Here is a 27,500-nt window from a genome sequence, read left to right on the forward strand (position 1 = left end):
TCTTGTCGTCAGACCATGACAGGTTACGGGGGTCAAGGCCGATACGTTCTAAGAGTGCACTTGTGAATATAGGTTCGGCATGTAGTTTTACGATCCAAGGAAACTTACGCTTCACTTTACGCTCTGAGAGACCCATTGTGGTTTACTTTACGCTTAAAGGTGGGCTGACTGGCTTTGTACGGGCTGTCGAGGCGCTATTTCAGAAAAATTACGGACAGTGGAGAAAGGACTGGACGCGCGGAATCAGAAATTTTGCAAGTCGCCATCCGAGCTTCTCTCAAGTCTTAACTATCACTTTGCTGGTTCTTCTCATTGCGTTTTTGCTGCTATTACTACTACTTCCATCATATATCCAAACAGTACAAGTCTACATCATGGTGAGTGAATATGGATGGAGAGAAAGCCAATGCTGACAAATTTCTTTTTTGCCCACAGCCGCAGGTCCGTATACCTCTTTATTCAATCACTTCCCTATCTATGCTGATGATTATGGCAGAATGAGTATATGGAAGAGCACCGTAAACGACACGGTCGACGATTGGATTACGAGGAGAAGAAGTGCGTCATTGCCATAAGAGCACTCTGGCTGGCTTTTGAACCATCACTAACATTAATACAGGCGAAAGCGTACCGCCCGTGAAGCCCACAAGGCCTCTGCCGATGCCCAGAAGATCTTCGGCCACAAGGCCAAGCTTCACCACGCTCGACGACATGCTGAGAAGGTTCAGATGAAGAAAACGCTTAAGGCGCACGACGAGAGGAATGTTAAGCAAAAGGATGACGGTGCTGTCAAGGAGGGTGCTTTGCCAGCCTATCTTTTGGATCGTGACGGACAGAAAGTGGGATACTCTCGTAAATCGTAGTGGGGGAAGAGAGGCTGACCAGACGGTAGGATGCCAAAGCCCTTTCATCAGCTGTCAAGGACAGAAGAAAGGACCGAGCCGCCAAATACTCTGTGCCTCTTCCCAAGGTCAGGGGTATCGCTGAAGAAGAAATGTTCAAGGTCATCAAGACCGGAAAGAGCAAATCTAAGAGTTGGAAACGCATGGTCAACAAGGCCACGTTTGTTGGTGAAGGTTTCACTAGAAAGCCTGTTAAGCTCGAGGTGAGTTTTCTGCTTCAGTCCATTTACCATGACGCTGACAGGACAATAGCGATTCATCCGACCTATGGGTTTGGTATGTCACTCTCACAATCATATCGTGGATAAGCGCTAATGATGTCTCAGCGTATGACCAAGGCGAATGTTACTCACCCCGAGCTCAAGACCACCTTCCAATTACCTATTCTTGGTGTCAAGAAGAACCCCCAATCACCGCTTTACACCTCTCTTGGTAGGTCCTCAAAGTACTGCCTCTGGGGATTACACTGACTAAGGTTTTTGCAGGTGTCCTTACTAAGGGTACTATCCTTGAAGTCAACGTTAGTGAATTGGGTATGGTTACTACCGGTGGTAAGGTCGTCTGGTCCAGTACGTGCTTTTCTTTATTTCAGGACTTTCATTACCTAACGTCGTTCTATAGAGTATGCTCAGATCACAAACAACCCAGAGAACGACGGCTGCATCAACTCTGTTCTCTTAGTGTAAATTTATTTTAGATAAATCAGTGGCGGTGAATTTCTGTAATCCTGTACTTTTACTTTTTCATATTTGCAATGTGATCTCTTTGCACTATAGCTCGATGGCGGTATGGTGTGAAGCGTTGCTTGAGTACACCATGAGGGTGGTTTTCTTACTTTGTTGATTGATCCTGACAGTCACTCCTGCAAGAACGGAAATATGCGAGCGTCGCCTGAATGGGTTATGACAATGCCCATGGATGGCCGATGGAATAGCCAAGATTGCCCAACGTCCTCTCTGAAATGCATTAAATTTGCCTAATCTGTATCATAGGTTTGTTCTTCGCATTGCATATGATACAGGGCTTGTCAGATCGGCCAAACATAGATATTCAACGAACCAATGGAAAGAGAAGATAAAAGTGATGACGCAATGAAATGCCGGCCGCGGCCGATACATCTTTATTTGCTTCTTGACTGCTGCTGTTGACGGCGAAGAACAAGCAATGCTTGGAACAATAACTAACCACTGAATCGATCCTCCTTGGACAGTATAGATATTTTCGCCGAATAATAACACAAAAAATGAGCAGCCTCCCTCAAGAAGCTGCCTTACCCATAACCAACACTCTTTTTCCTCCACCTCCACCGTATTTCCAAGCTTTCACGGACGAGGCAATCGAGCGATATGAAACATTAACGGGGAAATCTCTATTTGTTAACGACGAGAAGGGCAAAACCAAAGGCAAAGAGAAGAAGTCAGATGACAGGGACATGAGCGTGGATATTAGGATACAAGATTTGACAGAAGAAGAACAAAATGAAAAGCTCGAGCTGGAAGGAAAACTGGAAAAGCCTAGAGCAGATTGGGTCAATGAGGACGGCAGATGGATGTGCTTTGGTACCATGTACACTGTGAGTATAACTATCTTTGTACTATGTGGTAATTAGACAGTCCTGATATCCATCCTGAAGACCGAGCCAATCATTCCTACGGCTCAGTCGATTGGTCTACCGCCTTTCATAGACCCTGCGGTCGAGCCCCAAGAATCCCTTCCTCCTTTATTGCACTCCTTCTTGCATACTCTGCTGTTGCTTTTGGATACACTTACTATGACTGCGAGAACTCCTAATGAGCTGGCAGCTGCTGGGTGGGCGAGTGAGGGTGACCAAGTACGTGCATATTCCTCTTTTCTGTTCCTGAGAGGCCTGCTCAACAGAACACGCTAGTACATTCAACATTTGACCAACTTAAGCGCAAACATGATGGTAGCCTCTAACCAGTTGAGAAGTGCCCAAAGCGAAGCTACGCTGGTGTTGCTCATGGAGAAGGAGCTTGAGGAGAGACGGAAACAGACCGAGAAGTTACGATCGTACGTCATGCTATTTTCACTTGAGAAGGGCTTTCAGCAGCATCCCAGTCTTGCTGAACTTTTGCGCAGCAAATGCAAGGAGATTGCTAGTGGCATCAGGGCTTTGAAAGGATTGTAATAGATCTGAGGTGCCGCCATTGGAGCTGGAGCCGTTTTTGACGATTGTTGTAAATTCCTGTAATTCACATGCATGGCATTGATGTCAAGATACTCTTTTAAACGATTGCATAGGATGCACATATACCCGTCTACTCGCTTTCCTATTGCTCACGCAGAATGCACCCATCGCACTATAGTCTCCACTTTTTATATTACTACTAAACTGACCACGGGCGCGTCAACAGCGGCACTTATCGCGCGTCAGCCCGAACGGCGACCGCAACCGTTGCATCAATTGACTTGGATTAATTACATTACTTCAACATTACCTACCATCTCAGCTCCCTCTACATAAGTCACAAATATGTCAGCCAACGCGCCACTCCTCTCGGGGACCATTGAACCAGATGAAGAGGCCCCGTCCATCCCTCGGGGTAACATTGGCACATCATCCTCACCTCGACCCGCCCAAACGCCGGTGGTTCTTGTCCCGGGAACACAAGCATCTGGTGTCGGGAATGCCGAAGAGGGCGGTATCGTAGGTGTTCTGGTACTCAATATGATGAATAAGCTAACGAGGGATAAAGAGGGGTATCTTGAAGCAATCAAGCCATCCTATGGCTTTGGCATTCCTGTATTTATTCCGGAGTGCAGCTATCGCTGTTTATGTTCTATGCGGATTATGTGAGTGGGTATACATATCCGAGAAGGGTGGAGACTGACAGTCTGACATAGTTACAGATAACTATGTGCTGAGCGTCAGTAGTTATGCAGCATCTGGAATAATAGGATGTTGAAGCTGATGAGTAACATAGATCGTGGTTGTCGTGATACTCCTTTCTCTCGATTTTTGGAATACACGAGTGAGTATATGAATGCTCCATGTGAGAAATTCCTCTGACTGCCCATTTCATGAAAGAATGTCGCGGGGAGAACTTTAGTCGGGTTGAGATATTGGAACGAAGTAGATGAGGAAGGTGAAAGTTCTTGGGTGTTTGAGTCGAGGGACGTAAGTACTCTCACGAAGGCTGACATAGTATGAAGTATGAACTGACTGAAATACAATAGCCTTCTCGGCCGGCCAATCCTATTGATGCCAAGTGAGTTCTCCCTCTGCTGTACTGATCGATCGGTTACTGATTACTGGCCGCTAGGATGTTCTGGGTGAGTGTAGCGATTTGTGCGGAAGGCAACGATTGAACTGACGACGCCATTATAGATCGCCCTCTATGCGTATCCTTTAGGATGGTTAGCACTCTTAATCGTATCCCTTCTCAAGTTCAATGTTTCGTGAGTCTATCATGTTTCAGCTTTCTAGAGCACAATCTGACGTGGCCAAGATTCTTGCCCATTGTGGTACTAGCTCTCGTGTTTAACTTGTCCAATCTGTTGGGATTCACGTATGTGCCTCTCACGGTCCCTATACTATTTTTCTCACACCTCTCAGATATGCCGATCGTGACGCTCAGAAACGATGGGCCAACCGAGTTGTCAGCGGAAACGTTTTTGGCTTCGATCTTGGTGGCCTTGGTGGCCAGATGGTTGGCGGCCTAGTCAGAAACAGTCTCGGTCGAGTGCTTGGGTAGCTTTCTCCTGACTTTCGAAGCATTCAATCATATGCATGTCCCACTAACGCTTTAACCCATTGAGCATATTGAAACTATACTGATGCTTTGTAACGATCACGTTTGATGGCTGTTTCTCCTGTTCCTCCCCAACCGCGGCCTTATCTGGCCTTTGCGCTTTCCGTCTGCTCTTCTTCTCCTCTTCGGCTTCTTTTGTTTGTGCAATGCCCATCCAATACCCTGCCCAGTACTGTGCCGTCATAGCATGTCCAAGCGCTTCGTCTCTCGAAACACCAGCTGCAGGGTAGACGCCATAAGCTGGAGCGGCAGGAGCAGGTTGCGGTTGGACCGGTCCTGCTTGTCTAGGGTAGGTATAATCCTCCACCTCCCAATCCTCTTCTTCCTCATCTTCCTCATCCCAATTCTCCTCGACATCTCCCCATTCCGCATCCTCTGCCGCTTGTTCGTCTGCCTCAACCTGCGCTTGTTCAACAGCATTTGGCCCACCTGGGGACGGCGGCTGATAAGTCGGGCTTGCCCGACCATTTCTATTTATCAAAGAAGGGGCGGATGGGCCAGCCCCATTATCGTTTAAAGCATAGGTCGTATTGATGGGATCATAAGGGTTGACAGCGTCGGGCTTCTTGACGGTTTTGCGTTTCTTCTTGGGGGGAGCAGCTGAAGAGGTCTCCTCCACGGGCACAGCTGGAGCAGAGGCGGTGTACCATCTGATATATGTTTCAGAAATTATTTCTCAAAAGATCTGCAGATAACTTACGCGGACCCATAATCGTTGGCTCCAGGCAATGGCCGTCCTAAAGCCATAGCCGCTGTCGCCTTGTCGAGCCAGCTACCGGGCCCTGGATGATGTACCTACGGACATCGTCGGCTTATCTCCCAGTTGATTACTCGTCGAAATAGACGTACATGAAACTCCTTCATAGCCGAATTGGCAGCATTGACCAATTCTCTATCGTCCCAAGCTCCTCCTGGCCCTGATGAAAAGCTGAGTTGGATGGACTGGATTGGGTGTTGCGCACCGTTTTCGACGGGCCGAGAGGGGGACAAGGGAGTTATGGACATGTCGCTACTGGACATTAGTTGTCAAGATTTTGGAATTGATTTCAAGTGTAATGGAAGAAGAAAGATGCATAGTTGATGGTGTTCCACATTCTTTCATACGTAGTCGCTGCAGTGACGGAACAGGTGAAAGAATGGTGGCTGCTACATTTGATTCCGTTTGAAGTGGAGGCTGGCACCCCTACTACGTATGAAGCCGGCGATAAACGATACATGAGGTCGCTTGTCATTGTATACATCCTATCTATCTGTGAGATGGCTTCACCGCCTTCTTTCTCATCATTCCCAGACCTCCCAGCTTCTCAACTGAAAAAAGCGGAGGCAGGTCCGTCGCAAAATCCTGTACCGAGCTTCTCTTCGTTTCCGGAACTGGAACCTGAGGCTAGAAAGCGACAGTCTCGATCTCGGTCAAAAGGACGGGCACCTGACGATGACGGTCAAAGAAGACAAAAAAAGGATAGGGAGAGGATGAGGGAGAAGGAGAGAGATAGAGATAGCCGTAAGAGGAAGGAAAGAGATGAAGTGACGGTTCGAGATGAAAGACAGAAAGAGAAAGACCGCGAAGCACGACAAAGCGGGGAGCGAGAGCATGAGGGTGACCGTAGGGAACGAAGAAGAGATAGAGAGGAAGATGAAGGACGCCGACGTCGTGAGAAAAAGAAGCGTAAGGATGAAAGGGATCACTCAGCAGAGACGAGATACAAGGAGGAGCGACGAGAGCATGAACGGAAACAGGCTGAGGCACTTATTCGTGGCGACGTGAGGATCCCGCAACCTACATTAGCTGTTGAAAAACCACCTAAGAAGGAAGATGGGTGGGTCAAGGAAGACGATGGAGTACCTTGGTATGAGACACTGGGAAAGACAAGCAAGAAGAAGCGATATGAAGATTTCGACGACCCAGTGAGTCCGCCTATTCAAATTATACCAGGGCATGACTGACAACTCCATGCAGAATTCTTCCAGCACGTTTTTTGTGGATATTGCAGGAGACAGGGATATCTTGCGCTACGGGAGCAGCTCATCCTTCTCAGCTCCCAAGTATCACCGTGACGGAGGTAAGTACTTTTGCCATTTAGCACTGCCATATAGACTGATGAGAATTGCAGGGAATCGTATCATTGGTTACAATGAAGGTCTTCGCATAGTTTATTCCAGAGATCGGACTGAAAAGGGTATCGAAGTTGCGCCAAAAGGACGGCCATACGTGAGTAATACCTTACTGTCAATTGAGCTTTATCTAATGAGACATAGGTTCCACGGTACAACAAACAAACCAAGTCCGCAATCAGCCATCTCGAGCGTATCCTTCTCCGACCGTCTCCGCACGGTGAAATAGACTCTCGCGCCAATTTTCTTGCCTTTGAGGTTCGTACCCGGCAAGAGGAGTCTGATGTTCCCAAATATCGCAGTATCGCACACTCTGTCGAGGAAGATAAAGGCGATCAGCTTTCTGTTTTGCATTCTATCATTGGCGATTTCACAACCATGGAGCAAGAAGTTCGGAAACGTACATCCTGGATGGAGCAACATCTGCGCGATTACCCTTCAGATGCGGAACGGTGGATAGAGTACTCCAGACTACACCTGAAACTCTCTCCAAATGCGGAGCGAGCACCAGGCGTGGCCGACCCCGCGAAGTTGCCCACAACCAAAGCCCAGGCTGAAATCACCCTTTCAATTCTCTCTCGAGCCCTTAAAGCAACACCAGAGAACGCGTATTCCGAGCGCTTACATCTTGCATACCTCCGAGCAGCAGAGACCGTCTGGTCAGCTGACAAGGTCACGTCGAGATGGAAGAATGTCTTGAGGGAGTTGGGCGAGCAAAGTGGAAAGATACGAGGGCTTGAAGAGGGTATGATGGAACTATGGCTTGGTTATATTGAATGGCGAGAGGGTCAAGGGTTTGGGCGAGGAGACGGAGAGAAGGGCAAGGGAGAGAGTATTGACGAGGTTGTGGATGTTTACCTGGAGTGCATCGACAAGTTGAAGGATAAAGCTGGGAACGGTAAGCGACTTCGTCTCAGAAGAAACTTTAGCTGATAAAACGTAGGTGGCAATTTGCAAGCACGGGAAGAGAATATGGTGTACTTATTCCTACGAGCATGTCTTTTTTTGAAGCAGTCAGGTATGTAATACCTCTGATCAAACACGTAAAAAACTAACCCGGCCGCAGGCCACGGTGAACGTGCATTGTCCGCTTTCCAAGCTCTCATGGAAATGTAAATTTCAGATCCTCTAAAAGATATATGATTTGTGTTAACGTCTTCCTTCAGAACATTTTTCAAACCCGATCATCTACGATATACTCCTCCCGCAGACCAGCTCGCAGCATGGTATCAAGCCGTCATCGGCGAATTTGAGACTTTCTGGGACACCGAAGCCCCACGTATCGGAGAACCTGGCTCCGTAGGCTGGCGGAATACACCACCTGGTACTCCTCCCCCTCCTTCTCGTCCTGCTCCTTCTTTCGCTCACATTTCTTTCGACCCCTTTGAGCGTTGGCTCGAGGCTGAAATGTCTGCTGAGAAAGCTTACGCCCTTCCTGGCCGGGTACGAGATTTGGATCCTGCTACTGAAGATGATCCTTTCCATGTCATCGTCTTTTCCGATGTATCGCCGTTCCTCTTCCCGATTTTCACGCCGGAAGTGCGTCTTCAATTGATCTACGCATTCCTCACATTTCTCGGCCTTCCATTTACCCCGCCAGACGTCCCTAGTGCTTCGCCTGCAAATGCCGATCCCCACTTACGCTGGGATTTGGTCGAGAATCGGTCCGCAAGGCAAGCTTTTTGGCCACTCAAGCAGGGTACCAAGAGGATTGCATGGCAGACCGTTGGTGGAGAGCCTATGGAACCCGAGAGGATGAGGGGAATGGATGACCCTTTTGGGTGTCCGGTCAAATGCTGGGCTCAAGATCGGGAGACGATGTTTGGAAGGAAGGGGGTATGGTTCAGGGACGTGGAAGCTTTGGATTTGCAAGCGATCGACGTCGAGCTGGTCAGGAGCGTATTTGAACTATTGAGGCCATTAGTGCCAGATCCATCCTTCACTCTGGCGTCATTCGCGTTGGAGGCCGCCGTTTCTCCTAAGGGGTGAGCCATAAGTCCTATTATTGCCAATGACAAAAAAACTAATAATCGATATAGCGCTGTCAAAGCTGCTAAAGCAGTCCTCGCGTCAGAACGATCAAATCTATTGCTGTGGGATGGCTATGCACGCATAGAGCGTCAGCGTGGCAACGTCTCTGCCGCTCGTACCGTATATGCCACGGCACTTCAAGCTGCTAGTCAAGAACGTGGAGACAGACCGCGCTCGGAAGATGAGATGGACCTTTGGGCTGGATGGGCGGAGGTCGAGTTCGAAGCCAACGAGCGCGAGAGGTGTCTGGAAGTATTGATCATGGCCGCTGGGACTGGCAGTGAGGGATTAGGTGAGTAGCGGCAACTCGCACTGTAGCCTCGCTTCGCTCACTTTACTCTTGCAGCGGAACACATTAACCCGACATATATCCCAACAACACCATCACCTATCAACGTACTCAAGTCAAGACAAGTGAGCAAGCCGGTCTCCCCATACGGCATAATACTAACTTGCATCAAGTACTACAACTCAGTTTCAACACCGTTATCACCTAGTCACCTTCTCCTCATCTCCCTCTTCAACTACCTCTTAGACGGTATTGACTCTGCGCGTGACTTCCTACTACAATCATCCCAAACCTATGCACCTTCTAGCGCTGAATCTGAAGAATCCCTTCAGCTGCTGACCAAGATCCTTTATCATCACACCACCAGGCATTCCACACCACCGGCTCTTACCCGAGAAGTTTTGGAATACGCTCTGTCCTCGTTCCCGAATAACACGTCCTTCCTGTCTCTGTACATGTATGGCGAGCTAGGAAACAGGGTCTACGGCAGAGTACAACGGTTAATTGCCGAGATCACCAATGAACACAAAGATGGAGGGGTGATGAAGGGCGTCATGGGTCATCTGTGGGCGGTGTGGGCTGAGGCTGTTTCAGCACATAGGACATTCTGGGATGATGGCGGCGGAGGTGCTGAGAGGGTAAGGATGGCGCTGGATAAAGGCATCAACTCGACAAGGTAAGTTTATGCCCACGAAAGCTAGTGTCACACTAGTGTCCGAGCGCCGCTGATGGATGATTTTTCATCATTAAATTTTGCGTGCTAACCTCACAGTGGAAGATACTCTGCGGCGCTCTGGATGCTCTACATCGAGTTTGAAGCGCTTATGGGGCGGCATCAGACGGCTAAGCAGCTCTGCTATCGTGCAGTGTCTACGCTGGGTGGATGTAAAGGTAGGTTGCTGTCGTTCCTGCACTTGTACAAAATCATCATCATAGTCGACAACCCGCTCCATCATTAATCCCATCAAGACGCTATCCAACGTAAAAAATATGTGCAGGATCGCTGATTGATTACTGCAGCTCTCTATCTTTTGCCATTTTCCCTCCCGCTGAGATCGCACTTTTCGACACGTGAGCTGAAAGAATGGGCCGAACTCATGGTCGAGCGTGGTCTTCGGCTGCGAATACCATTTGAACTGTTCTGGTCGACGGAAGAAAAAGAAGAAAGCGAACGTGCGATTGTGTTGCCCGAGGACGAGGAGCTTGCAGAAGACGAATTACGGTTCCTGAGCGAACGACAAGCTTTGAAACCGTATTAAGCAAGGCATGATGTACTTTGTGGTTTCCAGGACACCCCTTCCTTTAAGAACAGAGCCGAAAGGAGGTCTTCTAGATCCGAATGAAATTTGTGGAAGGTGGAGATCAAATGAGATTCAAGAGGCTGACATGTCAATCAAGCCTTTTAAAACCACCCAGCTCCTTGATGCACCCTTCTTCAATTCAAAAAAATTGAATTAACAAACTAGCCCCCCCCATCTCCTATATCTTGCTCGTTTCTAATACATAAGATGGCCCCAATTACCATCAAGGCAAGAGGTATCCTCTTCGATCTCGACGGTACTTTGATCAGTGAACAGTTTACTTGTAATACTTCTTGGGTTTTCCAATATCTGACCTTGCATGGCAGGCTCGACAACGATATGCGAGTCTGTATGGCATAAGTGGGCGGAAGTGTACCCCGTCGATCTTACAGAGGTGTTCAAGAGTACGTGCGAACGCCTATCCTGAGCGATTGATGGCTGAGCCGTTGTCTTGATCCGCATGACGAGCTGATCCGTTCCCTGACAGGTTCTCACGGTATCAGGACCAGAGAACTGCTGCGCCACTGGCTCAACATCACTGATCCGGTGGAGCTTGAGGTACGTATCCTACCAGTGACACTGGGTCCGACCGTCATCGAGACTGCTGATGGGATGGTGTCACATATTAGACAGCCACTGAGAAGTTTGAGACCGACGTACTCAAAGAGGCCCAACGGCTTGCGTCGATTGGTAAAGGTGGAATTACTTTACTCCCCGGGGTTGAGAAGCTCTTACTAGCCCTCAATGCAGCCTCTAAGGATGCTGCGAGATGGGCTATTGTCACTTCTGGTACGTTTGTTTATCAACTTCTTCCGTCCTAACGAACCACTGATCGATCACTTATTTCAGCGACCAATGCGTATGCCACCAATGCCATCACCACTCTTTCTCTCCCCAGGACTTCTCATCTTATCACCGCAGATGAGGTTTCACAAGGCAAGCCCCACCCCGAGCCATACATCATGGGTGCTGCAGCCCTTGGATTGAAGCCAACAGACTGTATCGTCTTTGAGGATGCCCCATCAGGAGTGAAAGCAGGAGTTGCGAGTGGCGCACGAGTGGTTGCGGTTTGCACCAGTCACAAAAGGTCAGCTTTGGAGGGATTAGGTGCGCATTTGATCGTTGAGAACCTTTCAGAGTAAGCATACACGCCTTCTCTTTCGTACATGAGCTGACAGAGCATCTAGCATCAATCTTGACACTGAAGGGGACGAGGTTACTATCATATTTCCCAACTAATTATCATCATACGTACATCAAATTTATCTAGGGTTATCAGTGGGATCATCTGAATTACTGCTTCCATCGTTCGGTATGCTACATTTTGCATCAGTGAGCAACAAGAGCCTTGCTTTCGTCTAGTGTATACGTAAAAGAAGATCGGCATGAGCATGCTTCACCTCGGTCATCACCGACGTGACATTTTTGGCACCCAGGGCTCTGGCGGACTCTTTCGTTTGTAGGGCGAACATCCAAGGGAACAGGCTGAAGGTCATGGGCTGGACGCCCAAGTATACCACTGATAACTTGTTCATTCAAGTGGAAGAGGAGGCAAGGTATATTTCGCAACAGCTGGATCGATCTTAATTATTGGAAATTGAAGATTGTAAGGAATGGGTAAGAATTTAGTCTCTGATAGCCAGAACAGATTAGTTAGTAGTTGCATATCGGTTCCTCTGCTTTTTAGATTTTCCCCTGCCCATTTACTGTAATTAAAGGTTAATAAAATCGATTGTTAAGTAAGCTTTTGAAAATCGCCCCGTCGATTTTTGAGGTTATTTAACCATCAATTTTTCTTTATAAATAAGGTTAATTATGAAACATCAACAGGAAAAGTCGATCTCCTGCTGGCATCGATTTTCTACGATTTATATCGATTTTTGTCTGATGCCATGAATTGAAACTCCTTGGGTCTCGTCGCGTCTTTCCTGGGGACAGAAGAGCTTCCCCCACGCAGTACAATCTATAACGTTACGTGGGACTCCGCTTGAGCGTGTTACAACAGCTAAATCGCCGATTTTTCTAAAAATCGATTAAAAAAAATCGATGCGTGAGCACCCCCTCACCTGTCCCGATCTCAGTGCGTACCCTTTGCCGATCCTTCTATTTGATTCCGCGGGCTTCCACGTCGACAAGGACGTTTTTGCTGTGCCAGCACATCAATGTTGAGTTTGCCACCTGACTTCCACATTCTTTATTATACGTACACGCCTTCTTTTCCCATTTCCCTTTCTTTTTCTTGTTGTAACATTAGTACCCCGCCACGTCATCGCACCTATTTCCACTCTCGCAATGGCTACCGCTGTCGCTTCCCCTTCCTTACTCTCCCCTATTCCTTCTACTTCCAAACGCTCTGCCCCTTCTCCTTCATCATCACAACCTGTCAAGCGTCCTCGTCAATCTAGTTCATCATCCAAGGATGAGGACGAGGTAGCCGCAAGTGATGAAGAGCTGGATGAAGAAACTCGTGCAAAGCTGGCCCGCAAAGAAGCTAGAGTGAGTATTCTTCCTTTGTCAATCGATGGGACGCGTTTTAACTCTCCTAATGTAGACCATCCGTAATCGCGAATCAGCTCAAAGATCGCGTAACGCCCGCAAAGCCCATGTTGCATGGCTAGAGAAGCGCGTAGTCGAGTTGGAGGCAGAAAATCGCTCTCTGAAAGGAGAGCCACCAACGTCGACGGATCCGGTTCCGACTGCGGCTACGCCCGAGCCCGCCGCACAGCCTCCTGCGCGAGAAGCTTCCACAGAGCACGACGTATTGTCCTTCGCCAACGACCTTGGTATCCCAGCAGAAGTTGTCAGCAGTGGTGTAAGCTTGTCGAACGTCGCGCCTCCTCCATCGAGCGTAGATGTAGACGTCAAGCCCATCATCGAGCCTTCACCTCTCACACTCGCATCGCCTGCTGTGGTGTTGACCTCGAATGACGACCTAATGGCAATCAAGACGGAGAACGCAAACCTGAGGCAAAGAGTAACATTGCTGGAGAACCTCGTTAAGCAGGTCGTGGCCATTGCCAATTTCAGCCCGCCTGTCCCTTCTACATCTCAACGAACCCCAGTCAACCAGTTTGCATCATTACCTGCGCAATCGTCTCTTGATTGGTCGTCAACGCTCTCGGCGACATCCATTCTGCCTGCTGGTCTTTCTTCTACCCTTTCGCCTGGCCTTCCTGCCCGTAACTCTACTGTCTCCACCACCTCGGCTTCTCAGCTTCCACACCTTGCCCAGACCTCTCAACCGGAGCTGGCGTCTTCCCGAAATGTATCGAACTCCGTCGCTTGCCACTCAGCAGTAGTGGCGACTACATCAGCACCTCTTATCAAAGGGAGGCTTGGTGTGGCCCTGCAGCGGGCGAGGGGGAATTATTCGATGCACTCTTTGGCGTTGGCGTTGGCGAAGGACGAGAAGCGGATGGCGCAGGTAGCGAGGTTAATCATCGCCTTGGCGAGACACAAGGGCTGGATATCTCACCCTCAACAATCCAATCAGTCCCTGAACATGGCGTGGAAGGGATGCTTGGAAGGGAGGAAATGCAGGCAGCGGTCGAGAGTTGGGATGAGGCGATGAAGGCGTTGATTGAGGATCTTGAGGGAGGGCAGAAGGAGGAGAAGGCCGGTGACAGAGAGGAAGAGCTGAAAGGGATGGAATGGTTGAACGTTGAGAGGGGTATTATGGCTTGAAGAAGAAACAAAATAACACTTTTCTACGTACACACCAAATTTACATACATATAGCTGTCGACCATCGGCCACGACATTCGTCCTGCCATCAAACCGACCAATTCCGACTTCCTTTGGTGTTTCAATCCTCATTTTCCGTGGCCCATTCTAGGGAACCACTATTACCGCAGCTCGCCGACCCCTATTTCTCCGTAATTTTCACCCGCTCCCGAAAGGTTTGAGCCGTGATCACGTGAGTGGGGAACGAAGCTGTATCGATAATGTGTTTCCAAGTGAGGGTTTTCAGGAGGGTGTCGAGAGAGTGCTGAAGGGACGGGGAACTGCAAGGGGCGAGAGTAGTTCAATGCTGTCGGTTCGCGTAGCGATGCTTTTTTTGTATCAACATTCACCTAGATAGATTGAAGTGAAATGTATATACTTGATTCTTCACTGTTGCTCGATCGTCAATAGGGCATATCCGAATCAAGGAAGTTCCAATTTTTTTTAAATCAGCCCTGGTAATGAGAGGGTTTACATTGGTATCGCTGCTACGTGGTGATTATTTGAATTTCGCGCGAGGGCATGCTATGTAGGGCTTGAGGGGAAGGTCCACCAGTGCGCCAAATGAAAGGGCCATCTGTCTCCTTCCAGCTCTGACTCAGTGGCTCAACGGATACGGTGAGTGAGACGTTTAGCCAGCGCTAAAACAGATCGACTCCTCCAGGATCCGGTATTTGGCTTGCGCCTTTCGAGAGGTACATACGTAGCGACTACGGTACCCATAGATATGAGGTGAGCCTACTTCTTCCTACTAACCCTTACTCTTTCACCCTATGGGCAGCTCGACCTCTTTACAAGTTCCTTAGATCACGCCCTTGGGTGTAGTGAGAATAGAGAAGAAATAGATGTCGAGAGGACTGTTGAGTTGAATCGGAATGCTTCCACTAGTGGGGCTGTCAGCGAAGTGGATGACGATAGAAAGGCTTAATTATCGTATGTTCAAGGGGATGATCTCGCCTTTGGATTGAGTACTTGTGACAATTTTGATGTATAATGCTTTTTGCTGGAGCCAAAATTATGTGCATAGGACTTTCATGTTTGAGTCGGTAGATAACGTGTATAATATATATCTCATGCACTCCTGTTATAAATAATAAAATGATACAACAATTATATACCTGCGTCTGCCAGATTTCTGCAGTAAGCGATTATTCTCCAGCGATAACCCAGAGTTAGTGATCTTTATCTCCCCCTATAATCCATCCACCCGCTGGTTATCTCTAGCCCCATGTCCTTGCCCCATTCATCGAAGAATTCCTGCAGCCCATCTTGTGCTTCGTCTGCATCCTTCGAAGTAGAACTCTCCTTTGATAAGTTCTCAGTTTGACTTTCTATTGATATATCGGGAACAACAAGACCCGCTTTATTTTCCGCGCGATCAAGAGGCGTCATTAAGTCCGTCAAGGACGTCTTTGGTTCCATACCCCGATGCCCTACTCCTCTTATACTATTTTCACCTGTGGGCTTTGGAGATTGCCCATTGCGTTCCCCATCTTCGGGTTTACCGTTATTAAACCAAGTACGAACAGAGTACAATTGCTCATTATCAGGGCATCGCCCACTGCTATTGAAGTCTGAGAGGAATTCTCGATCCCAGGTGTGGGGGAAAAGGTCATTGAGAACCTTTGCTGTCGAAGGATTGGTCGATGACGAGTTGGTGGACCTCAAATTCTGTGTACTGTCTTGACCGAAACCACCTTGGGCGCTTGACCCGCTTTCTGAGGCTACCTCGGGACTTGCAAAGCTCGAAGGACTGCTATGATGGGATTCGCCACTTCCCGCGAGACTATCCATCTCCTCGACCAAGCGGCTATGGAAAAAGGTGAGTCGCATAACCGATTGATCATTTTGGAGATCTAGCTCTCCAGTTGCTATGGCGTTCTCGATGAGTTCCGGGACAGATCTGGATTTTATGTCAGTTTCTACAGGACCTGGTAAAAGTTACTACAATCTAGCTCACACAGGAGGCCAATGCGACAAGACAGCTTTTAACGCTGCTTCATCATCCTTCTTTTCTTGTTCTCTCCTCCTTGCCGCTTCAGTCATCTTTGGGGTTTGAGAAGGAGGTCTAGAGGCTACGCGCTCTTTGTAGGCTGCCAGCTGGGCGGGAGTAGGTGTGAGGCGTTCCATAGTGACCATGATCTTATCCAGTACGTCTGCAACATCTGCCCAAGCTATGTAAAAGTATACGTTAGCCCTTTAGTATTGGAACTGTCCAGTTCTATGAGCGCTCACCCCATCCCTGTGATGAACGCGAGGGTCAGTTATACACGTCAGTCATATACATGGTGGTCACTCACAACTTGATAAAGTGCTTCTATGCAGCAATTCATTTCCTCCTGTTTTTTCTCCCAAGTCCAGTCATATCCTCCCGGCTAATTTATGATCAGCCGCACTGCTCAAATTAATCGTATAAATGCGTAGTCACATACAGTATCATCTGGATAGCCTTGTTCGTTGGTCGGGACTTCCGCTAAAAATTGTGCGGTGGCAATGAGCTCACGTAGGAGTAGCATCGCGGCTGTAAAATTCGTCATTTCGTGTTCAATAGCCGTACACACCCTTCTGAAAACTTACTTTGGATGGTTCCGGTAGGCATCAAAGCCTAAGGAATGCGTGAGAAAATGGCTCCCGAAGAGCGAAAGATGACACACCTTGAACATTCCGACTTGTGCTCTACAACTCCTTAGCATTATATCTATGCTCTGCGAGCTCAGATCCTCCAATATTTGTACATGACTTTGCGCCGTAGTCCAGACTCCGCGCGCCTCGTCTCTTGACTCGTCATTTAAAGTTTTGTAGGGATCCGGATGATCTTGGCTGGCGGCAATGTAGGCGGAAGAAAGCGTCTTACGGAACTCCAATTGCTCGCGAATGAGCTGATGAATGAGGAGTAGAAGGAACGGGGAGGAAAGACGAAGATTAGAGAAATACTATAATAGAAATCATTATGAGCCCAAAAGTATTTGCGTCTCAAAACTTACGTTGAGAGGAGAGAAAGCCAAAATGTCATTATTAGGGCAAGAACTCAGAACACGGGTAACTTGTGGGTTCATATCTTTATCAAAAGCGTCCTAAAGAGCAGAGTATTAGTTATACTACTGCAGCTTCATAATATCGGACTCACGATGTCCCTCCAGATTCTTTGTACATGATTACAAAATTCGACTACATCAACAGCACCCTTTATTTTGCTAGGTATCGAGAGTGACGTCGCAATATCTCTTCCAATGAGGGTAATGCGATAATAACACCTGGAAATGGGCTTGTCAGGAATGGCATATTCTAAAAGAATGATATAAATAGACGAACGAAAGACAGAAAGAGAGCGCGTTGAAAGAAGATATTGGTAAGAGATTTGTAACGCTGAGTAGCCAATTTCCGGCGGCGTCCATGTCTGCCTTGGGTCTACTCTTGTTATTAATTGTATCATAGGATTGGCTCAACAAGCAAAAAAGCTCACACCCTTGGTTCGTTCCCCGATGCAGCGGCCCAGAAAGCATCTCCAATAAGATGAGCCCAGAATAGACGCCTAATATGCTGATCAGTTACGACGTTCATAACGGACACAAAAGTCGTCCGCTACTTGCCTCTGTTTCATTTTGAGCTGGATTAGAGACATTGGTAACTCATCGCTGTCCGTGATGATAGGCTGATTCGAACCCCACATGAGACCAAGAACTTGCATCTGCTGCGTGATTGCGTTGTGTATCATGTGTCCTGGAAGCAAATGAAGTCAACACTTCATAATAACCCATGAGGACTTACCCTCCATGTAATGTGTTGGTGCATCTACCGTATCATCTGTCATAAGCATGAGTTGTATATATAACGTCAGCGCTTGGACACCGGTGATGCTGGGCTTGCGTAGGATGCCATTAGTATCTATGAGCCGTTTCGTGCGTTCGAGCAAAGCTTTGCAGGCAGCAAGACGAGCCCTACCCCAGTGAGCGCGAGCTTGTGTACCGGGGACGAACTGCACATTATGACTATTAGCCATTCACTGGTATAACCAATGTCATGGATGGCATGGACTCACAGTACCATTAGCCTGAATGACTTTAGATCACTCGTTAGCGAGCTGGTCCTATGGTAATGATATGGATGCTCACCTTTCGGGGCCGTTTCGGCCTTTTCTGGTGATAATCCAAGCACAACAGGTGAATCAGAATATCTTGCTCCCCATGCTTCAATCGCTGAACACAATACTTCTTGGGCCGGTGTCATTCGATCCGACCTCTGTCCTGCTCGCATCCATTCGAGGTAGAATGATTCCGGTAAGATGGCCTAGTTAGTAAGGTTAGCTTCACTAATCCATGAATCATATAGATATCACTGACTGGGTATGAAAAATGAACAGCTTGGAAAAAGGTCTTGACCAGGTGCCGACTGAGCTCCATTCCCAACGCCCTGTCAGCCAGCTTTTCCTGAACCGCCTCCTTCTTCCCCCAACGCACAATCCTCCAATCCTCTTCTTCGGTATAGAGCTGCCAAGGATCTTTCCGACGGACTAGGACCTTCTCGCTAGGAGCTGAGCTGGATGAAGGTGATACTCCACGAGATCGTTTCTTAGTTTGTGCATTATCGTGCGGGGGAAGGGAGAGGAAGTCGGAAACGAGCTGTTGATATTCTGGCGACTGACCAGAAGACAAACTTTCCGCAATGGATCTGGTATATGAGTCGACTAAAAGGGGGGCTGATGCGCCCTTGTGGTTCAGAGGGGCATTTCCGAGAAACTGTCCATTTCCAGACTTATTAGGAGGTGGAACAGGAGATTTAGTAACAGGAGTCCTTCCAGAGGGCTCAGCGTGTTCCATCATTTCTCTCGAATGATCTGAGAACGACCACCATATGGGGGCAGATCCCTGTTTCTCATCCAGTGAAGTCTCTGGGGGGTGCGAGAGGTTTATTAAAGGTGTAGTAGGAGCCGTCGAAGGAGGCAGGAAGGGGGGTACAGTGATGGAATTTGGGCCGACCGTATTGGTTGGGAGACTTTCGGTAGGCAGTATGGGAGGATCAAAAGGCGTCCATGAATTGGGACCAAGCCCAAGCAGCGAGGTCATATCGGGCACAGAAGCTGCACAATTCAACTCGAGGATCTCTGGCGGCAGACTATTGTTAACATCTGAAACTGGTTGGACGAGTGGTGATGGCTGTAAAGGAGTTGCGATTATAAAATCCTCCGCAATCCATGGATTAAAACCCGGCCACATTGGGGCACTTCCAGATGTTCCACCTGCAGGGGTGTGCGAAGGCTCTCCGACAGGCTCTGCATCGCCTCCTGATGTCTCTCCTCCATCACCTCCAAATTTCTGTCGGGCTTCATCAATCCTTCGCCCTCCTTTCTTCGGTTTAGAAGGGTTGAGGATCTGATTGGTGGTACACTTAAGCCCTTTGTTCTTGCAATTAGTACAACACACTTCAGGATTCTGTCGGACAAGATCTGCAAGAGGTATATCCTCTGGAGAAGGTGAATTTGCTGAGGTCGATGAGTTGGTGTCTCCGGCAATGGAACTGTCAGGCCGGTCTGCTGATTGGGCATGGATTGACTGGAGAAGAGGAGCAAGGTCGCACTTGACTCGCCTGTGTTTACAAGCGTCACACGCGACGTTTTGGCCTGCGTTTGTGAATGACGATAAGATTAGAGAAGGGAGATCTAATCTAGGATCTGGGATTAGGACTTACGTCGCTTCTTCTTGGGTTCTTCCGGCATGGTGTGGGTGGGGATTCGTGTGACGGTGCGGGGGTTTGTGGTGTTGTATATAATGCTTTCGCTGGGAAGCAGGCTCAGCGCTCGAAGCCCGGCGATCCGCACAGCAAAATGTTATGACATGCACCTTTGTGACTCGGACTTCTTCCAGCATGACCGCCGAAGCCGACGAGCTTCTCTAATTATAGCACGTTATATAATCCCCCCGGCCGGCGGACACAACCCGTGCCTGAAATCGTCCTGGTCTTACTTCCCTTTATTGACATGGCAAGTAAACTAATATCCCTGCTGCGCTTTGGCTATCCTGGCACTGTATCCCGAGTCGAGACGTCATTCGATGTACCAATAATCTTGCAACCACATCTGCAGAAGATACACCATGACCCACCAAATGTTACATCCCATACATATACATATTTGAAACTCATGTCGTATGTATAATCAGCTTCTAATGCTCGCTAATAACAGACATGCATCGTTCGTCGCGTAACCAACTAAACGACAGCGCTAGTGATTAGCAGTCAAACAGCCAGACCATGATGGCAATTTCCCTTCATGTTATAGAGGAGCTTGTTGAAGCTTGTAGACCCGTTCTCCATTTTTACTGAGACGAATGTTCCATCCGTACCATCCACGTACCCTGGGTTTCCCAGTGTATTCGTGTCAACAGTGCTAGACCACGCGCTGCGGCTTCAGGCAGGTCGCGCCTGTCAGCGTCTTTTTGTTGGCGGCAGTTTCCCATGTTTCAACGTCAACACCAGTGACAGTAATAGGGAAGGACTTGGCAACTCTTCAGAAGTCTGAATAATTCGAAGTGCTTGGTTAGGAAAGCTCTGGATATGTAGCATCCGACATTGCCTGCTGTGGCGATGGGATGATTCAGCTTGTATTTGCGTGGGTACACGGGGTTAGCGGAAATGTATATAGGTGTATGAGTTAATCAGCGTCCATCTGTTTCATGAATTCGTCGTTCCACTGCAATAGCTGAGGACCGAAGGGTGATTCGGCGTTGAGGTGCGCCGAGCAGACGCAATAGTGACAATAACCTCATCCTCTGAGTTGAAAGGCTGGCTTGGGATGTGCTACCACTGTGGCATTCTGCAACGGTTGGCGTAGGATGTTGCACCCTCGAATCTGAAGTGTGGTGCTGCTCGCGCAACTCTTACAGGGAGAGAATTGGTTTGATGATTGTATAAATGGCATTTGGTCAAAATATGTAGGCTGCCTAATACCTGCAATGATTTGCTTCATTTTTGAGTAGGCTGGGAGGGTCTGAGGTTAATCAGTTTTTGTCTATTACATTGACTTGTCCGATGAAAATTACGCACAATTAAACAACTGACGATATTGGCGATCCGATTCGCAAAGAAAAGGTCCTAGCATAAACAGGACTTTTCTCATAATTTAATTAACTCGTGGTAAGCAGAATAATAATAAAGGCAGACTTTCAGTTCGTTGGATGGGAGTTCAACACCCTTCACCTAAAAAACAGCAGATGACTGAATGCCGAGAGGACACGAGCGCGATGTAATTGGCTGATCCGTTCAGTACAGTAATATGCCAAAGCATCATTCCCGGGGAATATCGCAAAATGACTGTGAAATAAGGGGAAGACGGCCGTCTTGGTGTTGAATGCGGAACATATGCATCGAATGCATGTATAAAAGTAGAGAAACCAGACAAGATGGTGGATGGGATTGCTGTAAATGCGCTTCGACGATTGGTTGCTTTGTGCCACACCTGTGATTTTGCCCTGAAATCGCCGAACACCATCTTCGTCGCTCTCCATACATCCTTCGTTATACACCTCATCTCGTCTCGTCAACTATACACAATGTCTCTTTTCATATCAGCACGTGTCCTTCGACTCTCCAGACCCGTCTCCCTTGCCAGGAGTTATGCCACCCCTCCCACTCCTTCCACAGCCCCCCTTCCCAAGGAGCAACCGGACGCCTCTTCTCCCCGCTACCTTCAACAGTCTCCAAACGTCCCTACAACCTGGTCCACAAACCAGAATCCCAAGCCTCATGCGTACGACAATGCGCGATTTGAACAAACTGCTTGGGAATATCAACCCAACAGGCCAAGCGCGATGGGAATGGTTGCAGAGGACCCTGTGAGGCTCGTTCAAGGAAGGAAGGCTGCTTGTGATGGTGGTGAGTCAATGGACGGATGCTGCTGGGTGGTAGATATTGGGATCAAAGGACTGACAGCTTATTTTTGTAGGTGGTGGTGCTCTTGGTCATCCCAAAATTTTTATCAATCTTGTGAGTCTTTGCCGTTGGATTTTGTCTGACTAGCGCTAATGTTCCAAACAGGATAAGCCCGGTATGTCGAATACACCTCTAGATGGAGAAAATGTGGAACTCTCGCTGACAAATTGTGACTCATCAAGGGCCCAAGGTTTGCGGCTACTGGTAAGCGTATGGATCAGTTCGGTAAAATGATTTGGCTAATAAGGACATCGCAGCGGTATTCGCTTCGAGCAAGCACATGACGCGCACCACTAGACTGTATCATATGGGGATGTTTTGGGACGGATGCATGGGCTATAGCATATACAGGGGCTGCCAAAAGTTATTGACAGCAGTGATTACTATGCCTTTCGACAAAAACCCCCAGTTAATGGCTTATCATTCTTTATGACAAATCGACAATCGACAGAACCACTACTTGGCTTTTTTGAGCCAGGGTCGCCATTTCCGGGTCCTTGGACATCCTCAAGTTTCGAACATGTGCCTTGTTGAATTCGTATTGGGGTCAATAACGATAGTGACTGAGAGGTTGCGGTTGCGGAAAACCGTTGGTTGGATCCTTGTGGCGAAGTTACACCGTGCCCTCGCTGTGATTGAGCTTTGCTTCGGAGCAATTAAGGAGTTCCTAGTTCAGCGGGCACCTTAGTACCATCTCCTTGCAAGCAGAAAACCAATATGGCGCTTCTCGCAGCTTGCAACTAATTATGCTCTGAATCTTTTTGGGACGGAAACCTCGGCGTTATCGGCGTGTACTTCCATATCTACAAATAACGCATATTCACAAGCCATATCGTCGACACCGGTATTCTTGAAACTAGATAGACTCGGAGCATCACTGGATGGTCCGCATTTTGTGCTTACTACGTGATCAAGCCGTAGGCCTCCCTATAATTATTAAGCGAAGATCTTCCATTTTGCTGTCTTCGTGTAGGTCAGAGCTGTAAGTCGATCAACGCCTTTTACTGATATCAAATTAACGAACCAAGAGGAAAGACAATTGAAGCAAAGGAATGTTGGGAGATAGGACTTATCATTATTTCAGAGACAGGCTCCCGCACAGGATTTTCTTTTCTTTCGGAGCCAAACCGTTTTTATTCAGAGTAGTGTCATGATGGGGCTAATTATAATGAAAGATACGATAAATTACACCCATGACCACATCTGCGTATCTCCAATTTGGACCTCTTCGTCGTCATACCATCGAACCCCCAACACATGGTTCTTCAGCCCCTGTCTAATATCGACTTTCGCCTCCCTACCTTCCTCTGCAACCCAAGCCTTCACAAGGTCACTCTGCGGATCTAACCCCCATATTTCTCCTTCTGTCCATGGGGCACCGGCATCTTTGACAGCTTTATCCAGCATTCTTAACATAGTAGATAGAAGAACTGGTGTCACATTGTGCACAAAGGTGATGGCAAGCTTGTTGGTTACCCAAGGATTAAACAAGGAGATCATAACGATGACTTCTTCACGCTTTTTGCCTTTTTTCTGCCTGAGCCTGAACCCAAAGGGGATTGGTTTCGTACGCCACGCTGGCTGACGGCTGAATGAACCCCAAACAGGGACCATGGTAAGCGTCCCTGGAGAAGCAGGATCCTGGATGAACGCAGCGTGATTGCTCGTATCAGTGTTCTCAAGCTTCTGACGATGTGATGCGGAAAGTATGTCGTAGACTGAAGACTCGAGATCTTCTTGCCAGATTGGCTCCCATTCCTTCTCCAACTTTCCGAGGCTTGTCTCAGCCACTGGTAGCAACTTCCACACCAGTCGATTATTCCATTCCTTTTTCGATTGAAATCCTTTCCCATCGAGGCCCATCGTACAGTGACCGTAGAATTCTACCGGTACGTCTGACCAGAGTATGGCGCCATTGGCTCGAGGGATATAAGGAATCAGTTCGGAAGGAATGGCTGGGGGCGGGTCACCCCATGCCGCACAAGGAAATAGAGGGAGGACATCGGAGGATGAGGAGGGGAAAACGGGTGAAGTGAGAATGTAATGTAGAAGACGAAGAAGGTGGGTTGCGTATCCTTGACCTGGCATAGCAAGTGAGCTCGGTGTCTTGGGATGCGTAAATGTAGGTTACTCACCTCGGTATTTCATGGGCGTTACCACCGCAGTGATATCATAATACCAACCAGCTTTCACATCTTCCTGACCTTTGCCCTTGACAAAGCATTTGGATCGGTGACTGTAACCAACAATTGAAGTACATTAGGTAGTGTTCGTTGGTTGTAGCAAAGCCCTAAACTTACGTCTCTAAAGAAGAATAGATTTCCCCATCATAGTCGTCTCGTCGAACGATCACCCTATTTGCCATGAACGGGTCAGCCATCTATCCCCAATACCCCATACTTATCGATCCACTGCAGAAAAAGCTTACCAGCATATGTCTCCATAATTCTGGGCCCATCCGGCTTCAGCTTTCTCTCTCTCCCCAATGTGGCAGAATTCCTATATTAAGTTTCATCAGGCGTGAATTACAGAAGCTGGCATCCTAATATACGGAAGTACTTACCTCAAAAGTCATTCCTTGTCTCCAAGAAACGACTTCATAGCATGCCTCGGCGTGCTTTATAGCTTGGTCATCATTGGCTACGCGAATTGTATAATCTTTTGGGTCCATTCTAGGCTTAGACAGCTTTGGTGTTTTGATAGATGTCATAATTTGTTGTCCTTCGATTACGGTTAAGTTGATGTTTGTGGGCTCTGATGATGGATATGGTATTTGGTTCCCCTAGGGGATGGGAAGCATTCTCATGCACAGTATTCAGAAACTACAAAAGAGCCGAAGAAGTTTTAATTGATCATCCACTCAATGGCCGCCCCAACTGTCTCTTCTCCTCATCAAAAGAACGTATGTCACCGCATGCCACCTTTTGCAAGTTCCTTTGATCTAACGCTGACATTATCATTAAGATCTTTAGCGTAGTCGGATACTGTTGGCTAAACAGATTGGCACCAGCTTCACAGCTAACTGCGATACAATGTTGTGTCATCTGATGATGTAGACAACTGACGTGAGAAGTATCCATTCACGGTCTAACGCGTTACGAATTCTACGTCGTACGTCAGTTCGGGGCATGCATTCCATGAGGAAACAGTTACTGACTGCTATGAGATCGTCCTTGCAACTCAACGGTGCCTCGAAATGCTCTTGTTCTGCTTCTTTAGTCATGTCGGAGAATGAAACACCTCATGGTGATGTTTGCGACTCGGCCCAGACGCTTGTGACTATCCACAGCCTCTTCAAGTCTCCATACATGTTTTGCGCGTGAATGTCAACGAGGTCATGGCATTAGACAATGTTTAAATTGCCATTCTCGTGTTCATGTAGCCTGTCTCTAACGATCATTTTTAGTAACCCCACACTAATGATTCAACCTTCTTCTCCAATTGTGGCCATGGTGTATGATGTTAACGTAGATGTCGAGGTGTGTCAATACCACGGAAGTTTCATCTGATACGTTTCAAATTTAATGAAGGTTGCTTTGGTACGAACCTCAGTAATTCATCGGCGATTATTCAGAAGAACCATTCTCGAGACCGAGATGCTTCGACAAAGTACTTTAGCACTGCTCAAAAACATTACGTTTAGAGGTCACTGCATAGCACTTCTAATACCTGAAATGTCCTCATATTTAAGCACTGGCCCCAGCAGCTAGTTAGACATTAGAAATTGCTTATAGAGGAAAAGCCAGGATGAACTTACCCTCGAGCTCGGCGAGGTACTGCTTAGAGGCCTCGTCATCGGACTTCTTGAGCATCTGAAATAATGTCAGATTTGTTCTCTTTGAATCCATGCAATGAAGACAGGCGACATACCTCAGTCAAAAGCTCAACGTACTTGGCCATAGCGTCCTCCTTGCTCATGCCAGCAATCTTCTTCCAGGCGTTGTACTTGGCCTTGCCGACAAAGTCGAACATGCCAGGAGCAGGACCGGAAACGTCACCCTCGTTAGCCTGCTTGAAGTGGGCGTAGAACTTATACGGACATGTAAGTTACGATCTCTGCGGTGAGTAGTGAGAAAGCGCAAGGACGCACAGCGAGCTTGTCATCCTGAGTAGGCTTGACGGGCCCGTCCTCGGGGAGACCCTTGACGATGGCTACGGCCTTATCGAACTGAGCCTTGGTGTTGACCATTGTGAATATGTGTTGATGAAGATGCAGATAGGGGTAGGCGCTGGAGTAGGGATCTCAGGCAGAGGTCGGAAAGGGAAGAGAAGAGAAGAGTTGGATGTGATCGAATGTGGTGGGGCGTCCGCAAGGACACTCGGCAACAATCCACCCGACCGCTGGGGAATATATTATGGCATTCAGGTACAGCAAGCCTAAAAGGGTGAGCAGATATAGCACACGCCTATAAAGATGTTAAATATCCAACCGTCACCACTTTCCTAGTAAATTTGCTTCCGACCTTCCGTTCCTAGATACGCGTCAAAAGCCAAGACGCGTAAATAAATTGCTTCGTTCAGACTCGCTGTTTCGGCACATACATATAATTAAAACACGCACCTCGTTCACTCAGCACAAACTGCAACTCCTCTACCTATCAGTATATAAAATGGACCAATCGCAGGTATGATCCTTTTTTAGCTGGATCCTGTCCAATCTAACATTCGCTCAGCTTCTCCCCAAATTTGTCGCCGAAATGGACGTCAAACTACTGTCTGACCGGGCAACTTTACCAACCCACGGTTCTGTTTTCGCCGCTGGTATGGACCTTTACGCTGCCGAACACAAGATTATCCCCGCCCGTGGACGTGCTCTTGTGGACCTTCAGCTTTCTATCGCGGTTCCTCAAGGACATTATGGTCGTATCGCACCCCGAAGCGGACTTGGTAAGTATTTTTTGTTGTAAAAGGTAAAGTAACAAGAGCCAGAGCTGATTGAGACATCTAGCTTCTAAGCATGGCATTCAGACCGGAGCTGGTGTTATTGACTCTGACTATCGAGGGCCTGTAATGGTGCTTCTATTCAACCATTCAGACGTGGACTTTGAAGGTGAGTCTTGATGGACTGCAACAATAAGTCGCGGTGGTGACATTTTTGCTGACAGTAACAATATCCAGTGAACCCCAAAGACCGTATTGCCCAACTGATTTTGGAAAGAATCTCGGTTCCCAAGCTCAGACAAGTCGAGGTAAGTCACTAGATGAAGTCTTGACTGCTCGACTGAGATTTGTCACTGATATTCGCCATCCACAGTCACTAGAAACTACCGTCCGCGGCGCTGGAGGTTTTGGCTCTACTGGTGGCTTTGGTCCGGCTGCCAAGAAGCAAAAGGTGGAGGAGGAGATTGTAGAGACAACCACTATCAAGAGGAAGGAGATTTAAAATACATGATTCTCAAATGCATGGTATCATATCTTCCAAATCTCTGATCGTGCTCTTTCGTAA

General features: G+C 47.9%; 14 protein-coding genes across 14 annotated transcripts in view; 8 read left to right on the forward strand and 6 right to left on the reverse strand.

The window, feature by feature from the left end:
- The window catches only part of CNM01310 (conserved hypothetical protein), a 1,508-nt gene extending 1,298 nt beyond the window's left edge, over positions 1–210 (reverse strand). Inside the window, exons 1-2 of the mRNA XM_568460.2 lie at positions 109–210; positions 1–48 (exon numbers count right to left, since the gene is read on the reverse strand). The exon at positions 1–48 is cut by the window's left edge and continues 307 nt beyond it. Of these exons, the coding sequence (XP_568460.1) occupies positions 1–48; positions 109–136 (76 nt within the window). The 5' untranslated portion in view covers positions 137–210. The remainder of the gene's footprint in view (positions 49–108) is intronic.
- A 112-nt stretch (positions 211–322) lies between these two features.
- On the forward strand, positions 323–1,879 carry CNM01320 (ribosomal large subunit biogenesis-related protein, putative). Its single transcript, XM_024658293.1, has 9 exons — positions 323–377; positions 436–441; positions 497–558; positions 620–839; positions 893–1,105; positions 1,155–1,178; positions 1,229–1,334; positions 1,388–1,471; positions 1,524–1,879. Exons 1-9 carry the CDS (start codon positions 375–377, stop codon positions 1,586–1,588), a joined length of 783 nt encoding a protein of 260 aa, XP_024513994.1. The 5' UTR covers positions 323–374; the 3' UTR covers positions 1,589–1,879.
- Positions 1,880–2,057: 178 nt separating this feature from the next.
- On the forward strand, positions 2,058–3,141 carry CNM01330 (hypothetical protein). Its single transcript, XM_568275.2, has 4 exons — positions 2,058–2,475; positions 2,536–2,733; positions 2,791–2,933; positions 3,003–3,141. The coding sequence occupies exons 1-4, from the start codon at positions 2,146–2,148 to the stop codon at positions 3,049–3,051; spliced, it is 720 nt and encodes a 239-aa protein (XP_568275.1). The 5' UTR covers positions 2,058–2,145; the 3' UTR covers positions 3,052–3,141.
- A 191-nt stretch (positions 3,142–3,332) lies between these two features.
- Positions 3,333–4,668, forward strand: CNM01340 (cytoplasm protein, putative). Its single transcript, XM_024658294.1, has 10 exons — positions 3,333–3,570; positions 3,620–3,716; positions 3,768–3,790; positions 3,848–3,895; positions 3,952–4,041; positions 4,101–4,132; positions 4,187–4,196; positions 4,252–4,322; positions 4,373–4,432; positions 4,480–4,668. The coding sequence occupies exons 1-10, from the start codon at positions 3,397–3,399 to the stop codon at positions 4,616–4,618; spliced, it is 744 nt and encodes a 247-aa protein (XP_024513933.1). The 5' UTR covers positions 3,333–3,396; the 3' UTR covers positions 4,619–4,668.
- On the reverse strand, positions 4,641–5,733 carry CNM01350 (hypothetical protein). Its single transcript, XM_024658295.1, has 3 exons — positions 5,525–5,733; positions 5,376–5,470; positions 4,641–5,325 (listed from the first exon to the last, which is right to left on the reverse strand). The coding sequence occupies exons 1-3, from the start codon at positions 5,693–5,695 to the stop codon at positions 4,662–4,664; spliced, it is 930 nt and encodes a 309-aa protein (XP_024513931.1). The 5' UTR covers positions 5,696–5,733; the 3' UTR covers positions 4,641–4,661.
- A 181-nt stretch (positions 5,734–5,914) lies between these two features.
- On the forward strand, positions 5,915–10,517 carry CNM01360 (conserved hypothetical protein). Its single transcript, XM_024658296.1, has 12 exons — positions 5,915–6,580; positions 6,633–6,735; positions 6,787–6,884; positions 6,932–7,685; positions 7,731–7,805; positions 7,854–7,899; positions 7,954–8,772; positions 8,827–9,110; positions 9,165–9,232; positions 9,281–9,783; positions 9,880–9,998; positions 10,128–10,517. Exons 1-12 carry the CDS (start codon positions 5,933–5,935, stop codon positions 10,364–10,366), a joined length of 3,756 nt encoding a protein of 1,251 aa, XP_024513930.1. The 5' UTR covers positions 5,915–5,932; the 3' UTR covers positions 10,367–10,517.
- Positions 10,518–10,562: 45 nt separating this feature from the next.
- On the forward strand, positions 10,563–12,059 carry CNM01370 (conserved hypothetical protein). Its single transcript, XM_024658297.1, has 6 exons — positions 10,563–10,676; positions 10,735–10,812; positions 10,896–10,966; positions 11,038–11,197; positions 11,258–11,546; positions 11,596–12,059. The coding sequence occupies exons 1-6, from the start codon at positions 10,616–10,618 to the stop codon at positions 11,645–11,647; spliced, it is 711 nt and encodes a 236-aa protein (XP_024514003.1). The 5' UTR covers positions 10,563–10,615; the 3' UTR covers positions 11,648–12,059.
- A 525-nt stretch (positions 12,060–12,584) lies between these two features.
- On the forward strand, positions 12,585–14,513 carry CNM01380 (expressed protein). The gene is made up of 2 exons (XM_568439.2): positions 12,585–12,904; positions 12,960–14,513. The coding sequence occupies exons 1-2, from the start codon at positions 12,701–12,703 to the stop codon at positions 13,977–13,979; spliced, it is 1,224 nt and encodes a 407-aa protein (XP_568439.1). The 5' UTR covers positions 12,585–12,700; the 3' UTR covers positions 13,980–14,513.
- A 649-nt stretch (positions 14,514–15,162) lies between these two features.
- Positions 15,163–19,981, reverse strand: CNM01390 (conserved hypothetical protein). Its single transcript, XM_024658298.1, has 17 exons — positions 19,817–19,981; positions 18,472–19,748; positions 18,244–18,418; positions 18,171–18,190; positions 17,900–18,107; positions 17,722–17,851; positions 17,595–17,663; positions 17,444–17,539; positions 17,259–17,385; positions 17,116–17,205; positions 16,786–17,064; positions 16,709–16,736; positions 16,564–16,652; positions 16,432–16,506; positions 16,367–16,373; positions 16,092–16,305; positions 15,163–16,034 (listed from the first exon to the last, which is right to left on the reverse strand). Exons 1-17 carry the CDS (start codon positions 19,842–19,844, stop codon positions 15,314–15,316), a joined length of 3,633 nt encoding a protein of 1,210 aa, XP_024514009.1. The 5' UTR covers positions 19,845–19,981; the 3' UTR covers positions 15,163–15,313.
- A 1,666-nt stretch (positions 19,982–21,647) lies between these two features.
- CNM01400 (conserved hypothetical protein) lies at positions 21,648–24,860 on the forward strand. The gene is made up of 6 exons (XM_024658299.1): positions 21,648–21,997; positions 22,068–22,108; positions 22,160–22,169; positions 22,237–22,258; positions 22,312–23,036; positions 23,083–24,860. Exons 1-5 carry the CDS (start codon positions 21,676–21,678, stop codon positions 22,349–22,351), a joined length of 435 nt encoding a protein of 144 aa, XP_024513929.1. The 5' UTR covers positions 21,648–21,675; the 3' UTR covers positions 22,352–23,036; positions 23,083–24,860.
- Positions 23,191–24,841, reverse strand: CNM01410 (hypothetical protein). Its single transcript, XM_568350.1, has 5 exons — positions 24,618–24,841; positions 24,483–24,553; positions 24,355–24,408; positions 24,190–24,290; positions 23,191–24,135 (listed from the first exon to the last, which is right to left on the reverse strand). Exons 1-5 carry the CDS (start codon positions 24,762–24,764, stop codon positions 23,240–23,242), a joined length of 1,269 nt encoding a protein of 422 aa, XP_568350.1. The 5' UTR covers positions 24,765–24,841; the 3' UTR covers positions 23,191–23,239.
- Positions 24,851–26,388, reverse strand: CNM01420 (long-chain fatty acid transporter, putative). Its single transcript, XM_024658300.1, has 5 exons — positions 26,145–26,388; positions 25,925–26,083; positions 25,812–25,866; positions 25,212–25,760; positions 24,851–25,158 (listed from the first exon to the last, which is right to left on the reverse strand). Exons 1-4 carry the CDS (start codon positions 26,241–26,243, stop codon positions 25,741–25,743), a joined length of 333 nt encoding a protein of 110 aa, XP_024514001.1. The 5' UTR covers positions 26,244–26,388; the 3' UTR covers positions 24,851–25,158; positions 25,212–25,740.
- A 138-nt stretch (positions 26,389–26,526) lies between these two features.
- On the forward strand, positions 26,527–27,472 carry CNM01430 (dUTP diphosphatase, putative). Its single transcript, XM_568442.2, has 5 exons — positions 26,527–26,679; positions 26,728–26,941; positions 27,003–27,104; positions 27,173–27,243; positions 27,309–27,472. Exons 1-5 carry the CDS (start codon positions 26,665–26,667, stop codon positions 27,435–27,437), a joined length of 531 nt encoding a protein of 176 aa, XP_568442.1. The 5' UTR covers positions 26,527–26,664; the 3' UTR covers positions 27,438–27,472.
- Positions 27,443–27,500, reverse strand: part of CNM01440 (alpha DNA polymerase, putative) — a 2,682-nt gene continuing 2,624 nt past the window's right edge. Inside the window, exon 8 of the mRNA XM_024658301.1 lies at positions 27,443–27,500. This exon is cut by the window's right edge and continues 155 nt beyond it. Within this exon, the coding sequence (XP_024513965.1) occupies positions 27,464–27,500 (37 nt within the window). The 3' untranslated portion in view covers positions 27,443–27,463.

This window comes from Cryptococcus neoformans (assembly GCF_000091045.1).
Source record: "Cryptococcus neoformans var. neoformans JEC21 chromosome 13 sequence".
NCBI lineage: Eukaryota > Fungi > Basidiomycota > Tremellomycetes > Tremellales > Cryptococcaceae > Cryptococcus > Cryptococcus deneoformans.

Coding starts and splice junctions, on each gene's coding strand:
- CNM01320 (XM_024658293.1), top strand. Junction 840..892: donor TGGATCGTGACGGACAGAAA/GTGGGATACTCT, acceptor ACCAGACGGTAG/GATGCCAAAGCCCTTTCATC. Junction 1,179..1,228: donor TCATCCGACCTATGGGTTTG/GTATGTCACTCT, acceptor ATGATGTCTCAG/CGTATGACCAAGGCGAATGT.
- CNM01330 (XM_568275.2), top strand. CDS start 2,146: ATGAGCAGCCTCCCTCAAGAAGCTGCCTTACCCATAACCAACACTCTT. Junction 2,476..2,535: donor GCTTTGGTACCATGTACACT/GTGAGTATAACT, acceptor TCCATCCTGAAG/ACCGAGCCAATCATTCCTAC. Junction 2,734..2,790: donor GGGCGAGTGAGGGTGACCAA/GTACGTGCATAT, acceptor AGAACACGCTAG/TACATTCAACATTTGACCAA.
- CNM01340 (XM_024658294.1), top strand. CDS start 3,397: ATGTCAGCCAACGCGCCACTCCTCTCGGGGACCATTGAACCAGATGAA. Junction 3,791..3,847: donor CAGATAACTATGTGCTGAGC/GTCAGTAGTTAT, acceptor TGAGTAACATAG/ATCGTGGTTGTCGTGATACT. Junction 4,433..4,479: donor TCCAATCTGTTGGGATTCAC/GTATGTGCCTCT, acceptor CACACCTCTCAG/ATATGCCGATCGTGACGCTC.
- CNM01350 (XM_024658295.1), bottom strand. CDS start 5,695: ATGTCCAGTAGCGACATGTCCATAACTCCCTTGTCCCCCTCTCGGCCC. Junction 5,471..5,524: donor CGGCTATGAAGGAGTTTCAT/GTACGTCTATTT, acceptor CGATGTCCGTAG/GTACATCATCCAGGGCCCGG. Junction 5,326..5,375: donor GCCAACGATTATGGGTCCGC/GTAAGTTATCTG, acceptor AACATATATCAG/ATGGTACACCGCCTCTGCTC.
- CNM01360 (XM_024658296.1), top strand. CDS start 5,933: ATGGCTTCACCGCCTTCTTTCTCATCATTCCCAGACCTCCCAGCTTCT. Junction 7,686..7,730: donor GAAGGATAAAGCTGGGAACG/GTAAGCGACTTC, acceptor GATAAAACGTAG/GTGGCAATTTGCAAGCACGG. Junction 9,784..9,879: donor AAAGGCATCAACTCGACAAG/GTAAGTTTATGC, acceptor CTAACCTCACAG/TGGAAGATACTCTGCGGCGC.
- CNM01370 (XM_024658297.1), top strand. CDS start 10,616: ATGGCCCCAATTACCATCAAGGCAAGAGGTATCCTCTTCGATCTCGAC. Junction 10,677..10,734: donor TCTCGACGGTACTTTGATCA/GTGAACAGTTTA, acceptor CTTGCATGGCAG/GCTCGACAACGATATGCGAG. Junction 11,547..11,595: donor ATCGTTGAGAACCTTTCAGA/GTAAGCATACAC, acceptor CAGAGCATCTAG/CATCAATCTTGACACTGAAG.
- CNM01380 (XM_568439.2), top strand. CDS start 12,701: ATGGCTACCGCTGTCGCTTCCCCTTCCTTACTCTCCCCTATTCCTTCT. Junction 12,905..12,959: donor TGGCCCGCAAAGAAGCTAGA/GTGAGTATTCTT, acceptor CTCCTAATGTAG/ACCATCCGTAATCGCGAATC.
- CNM01390 (XM_024658298.1), bottom strand. CDS start 19,844: ATGCCGGAAGAACCCAAGAAGAAGCGAC. Junction 18,108..18,170: donor TCATTCAGGCTAATGGTACT/GTGAGTCCATGC, acceptor CATAATGTGCAG/TTCGTCCCCGGTACACAAGC. Junction 17,540..17,594: donor TCGGGGAACGAACCAAGGGT/GTGAGCTTTTTT, acceptor TAACAAGAGTAG/ACCCAAGGCAGACATGGACG.
- CNM01400 (XM_024658299.1), top strand. CDS start 21,676: ATGTCTCTTTTCATATCAGCACGTGTCCTTCGACTCTCCAGACCCGTC. Junction 21,998..22,067: donor GAAGGCTGCTTGTGATGGTG/GTGAGTCAATGG, acceptor TTATTTTTGTAG/GTGGTGGTGCTCTTGGTCAT. Junction 22,259..22,311: donor CCCAAGGTTTGCGGCTACTG/GTAAGCGTATGG, acceptor AGGACATCGCAG/CGGTATTCGCTTCGAGCAAG.
- CNM01410 (XM_568350.1), bottom strand. CDS start 24,764: ATGACATCTATCAAAACACCAAAGCTGTCTAAGCCTAGAATGGACCCA. Junction 24,409..24,482: donor AATTATGGAGACATATGCTG/GTAAGCTTTTTC, acceptor CATGGCAAATAG/GGTGATCGTTCGACGAGACG. Junction 24,136..24,189: donor AACGCCCATGAAATACCGAG/GTGAGTAACCTA, acceptor TTGCTATGCCAG/GTCAAGGATACGCAACCCAC.
- CNM01420 (XM_024658300.1), bottom strand. CDS start 26,243: ATGGTCAACACCAAGGCTCAGTTCGATAAGGCCGTAGCCATCGTCAAG. Junction 26,084..26,144: donor CTCAGGATGACAAGCTCGCT/GTGCGTCCTTGC, acceptor TGTCCGTATAAG/TTCTACGCCCACTTCAAGCA. Junction 25,761..25,811: donor GTACCTCGCCGAGCTCGAGG/GTAAGTTCATCC, acceptor ATGTCTAACTAG/CTGCTGGGGCCAGTGCTTAA.
- CNM01430 (XM_568442.2), top strand. Junction 26,942..27,002: donor CGCACCCCGAAGCGGACTTG/GTAAGTATTTTT, acceptor TGAGACATCTAG/CTTCTAAGCATGGCATTCAG. Junction 27,105..27,172: donor TTCAGACGTGGACTTTGAAG/GTGAGTCTTGAT, acceptor AACAATATCCAG/TGAACCCCAAAGACCGTATT.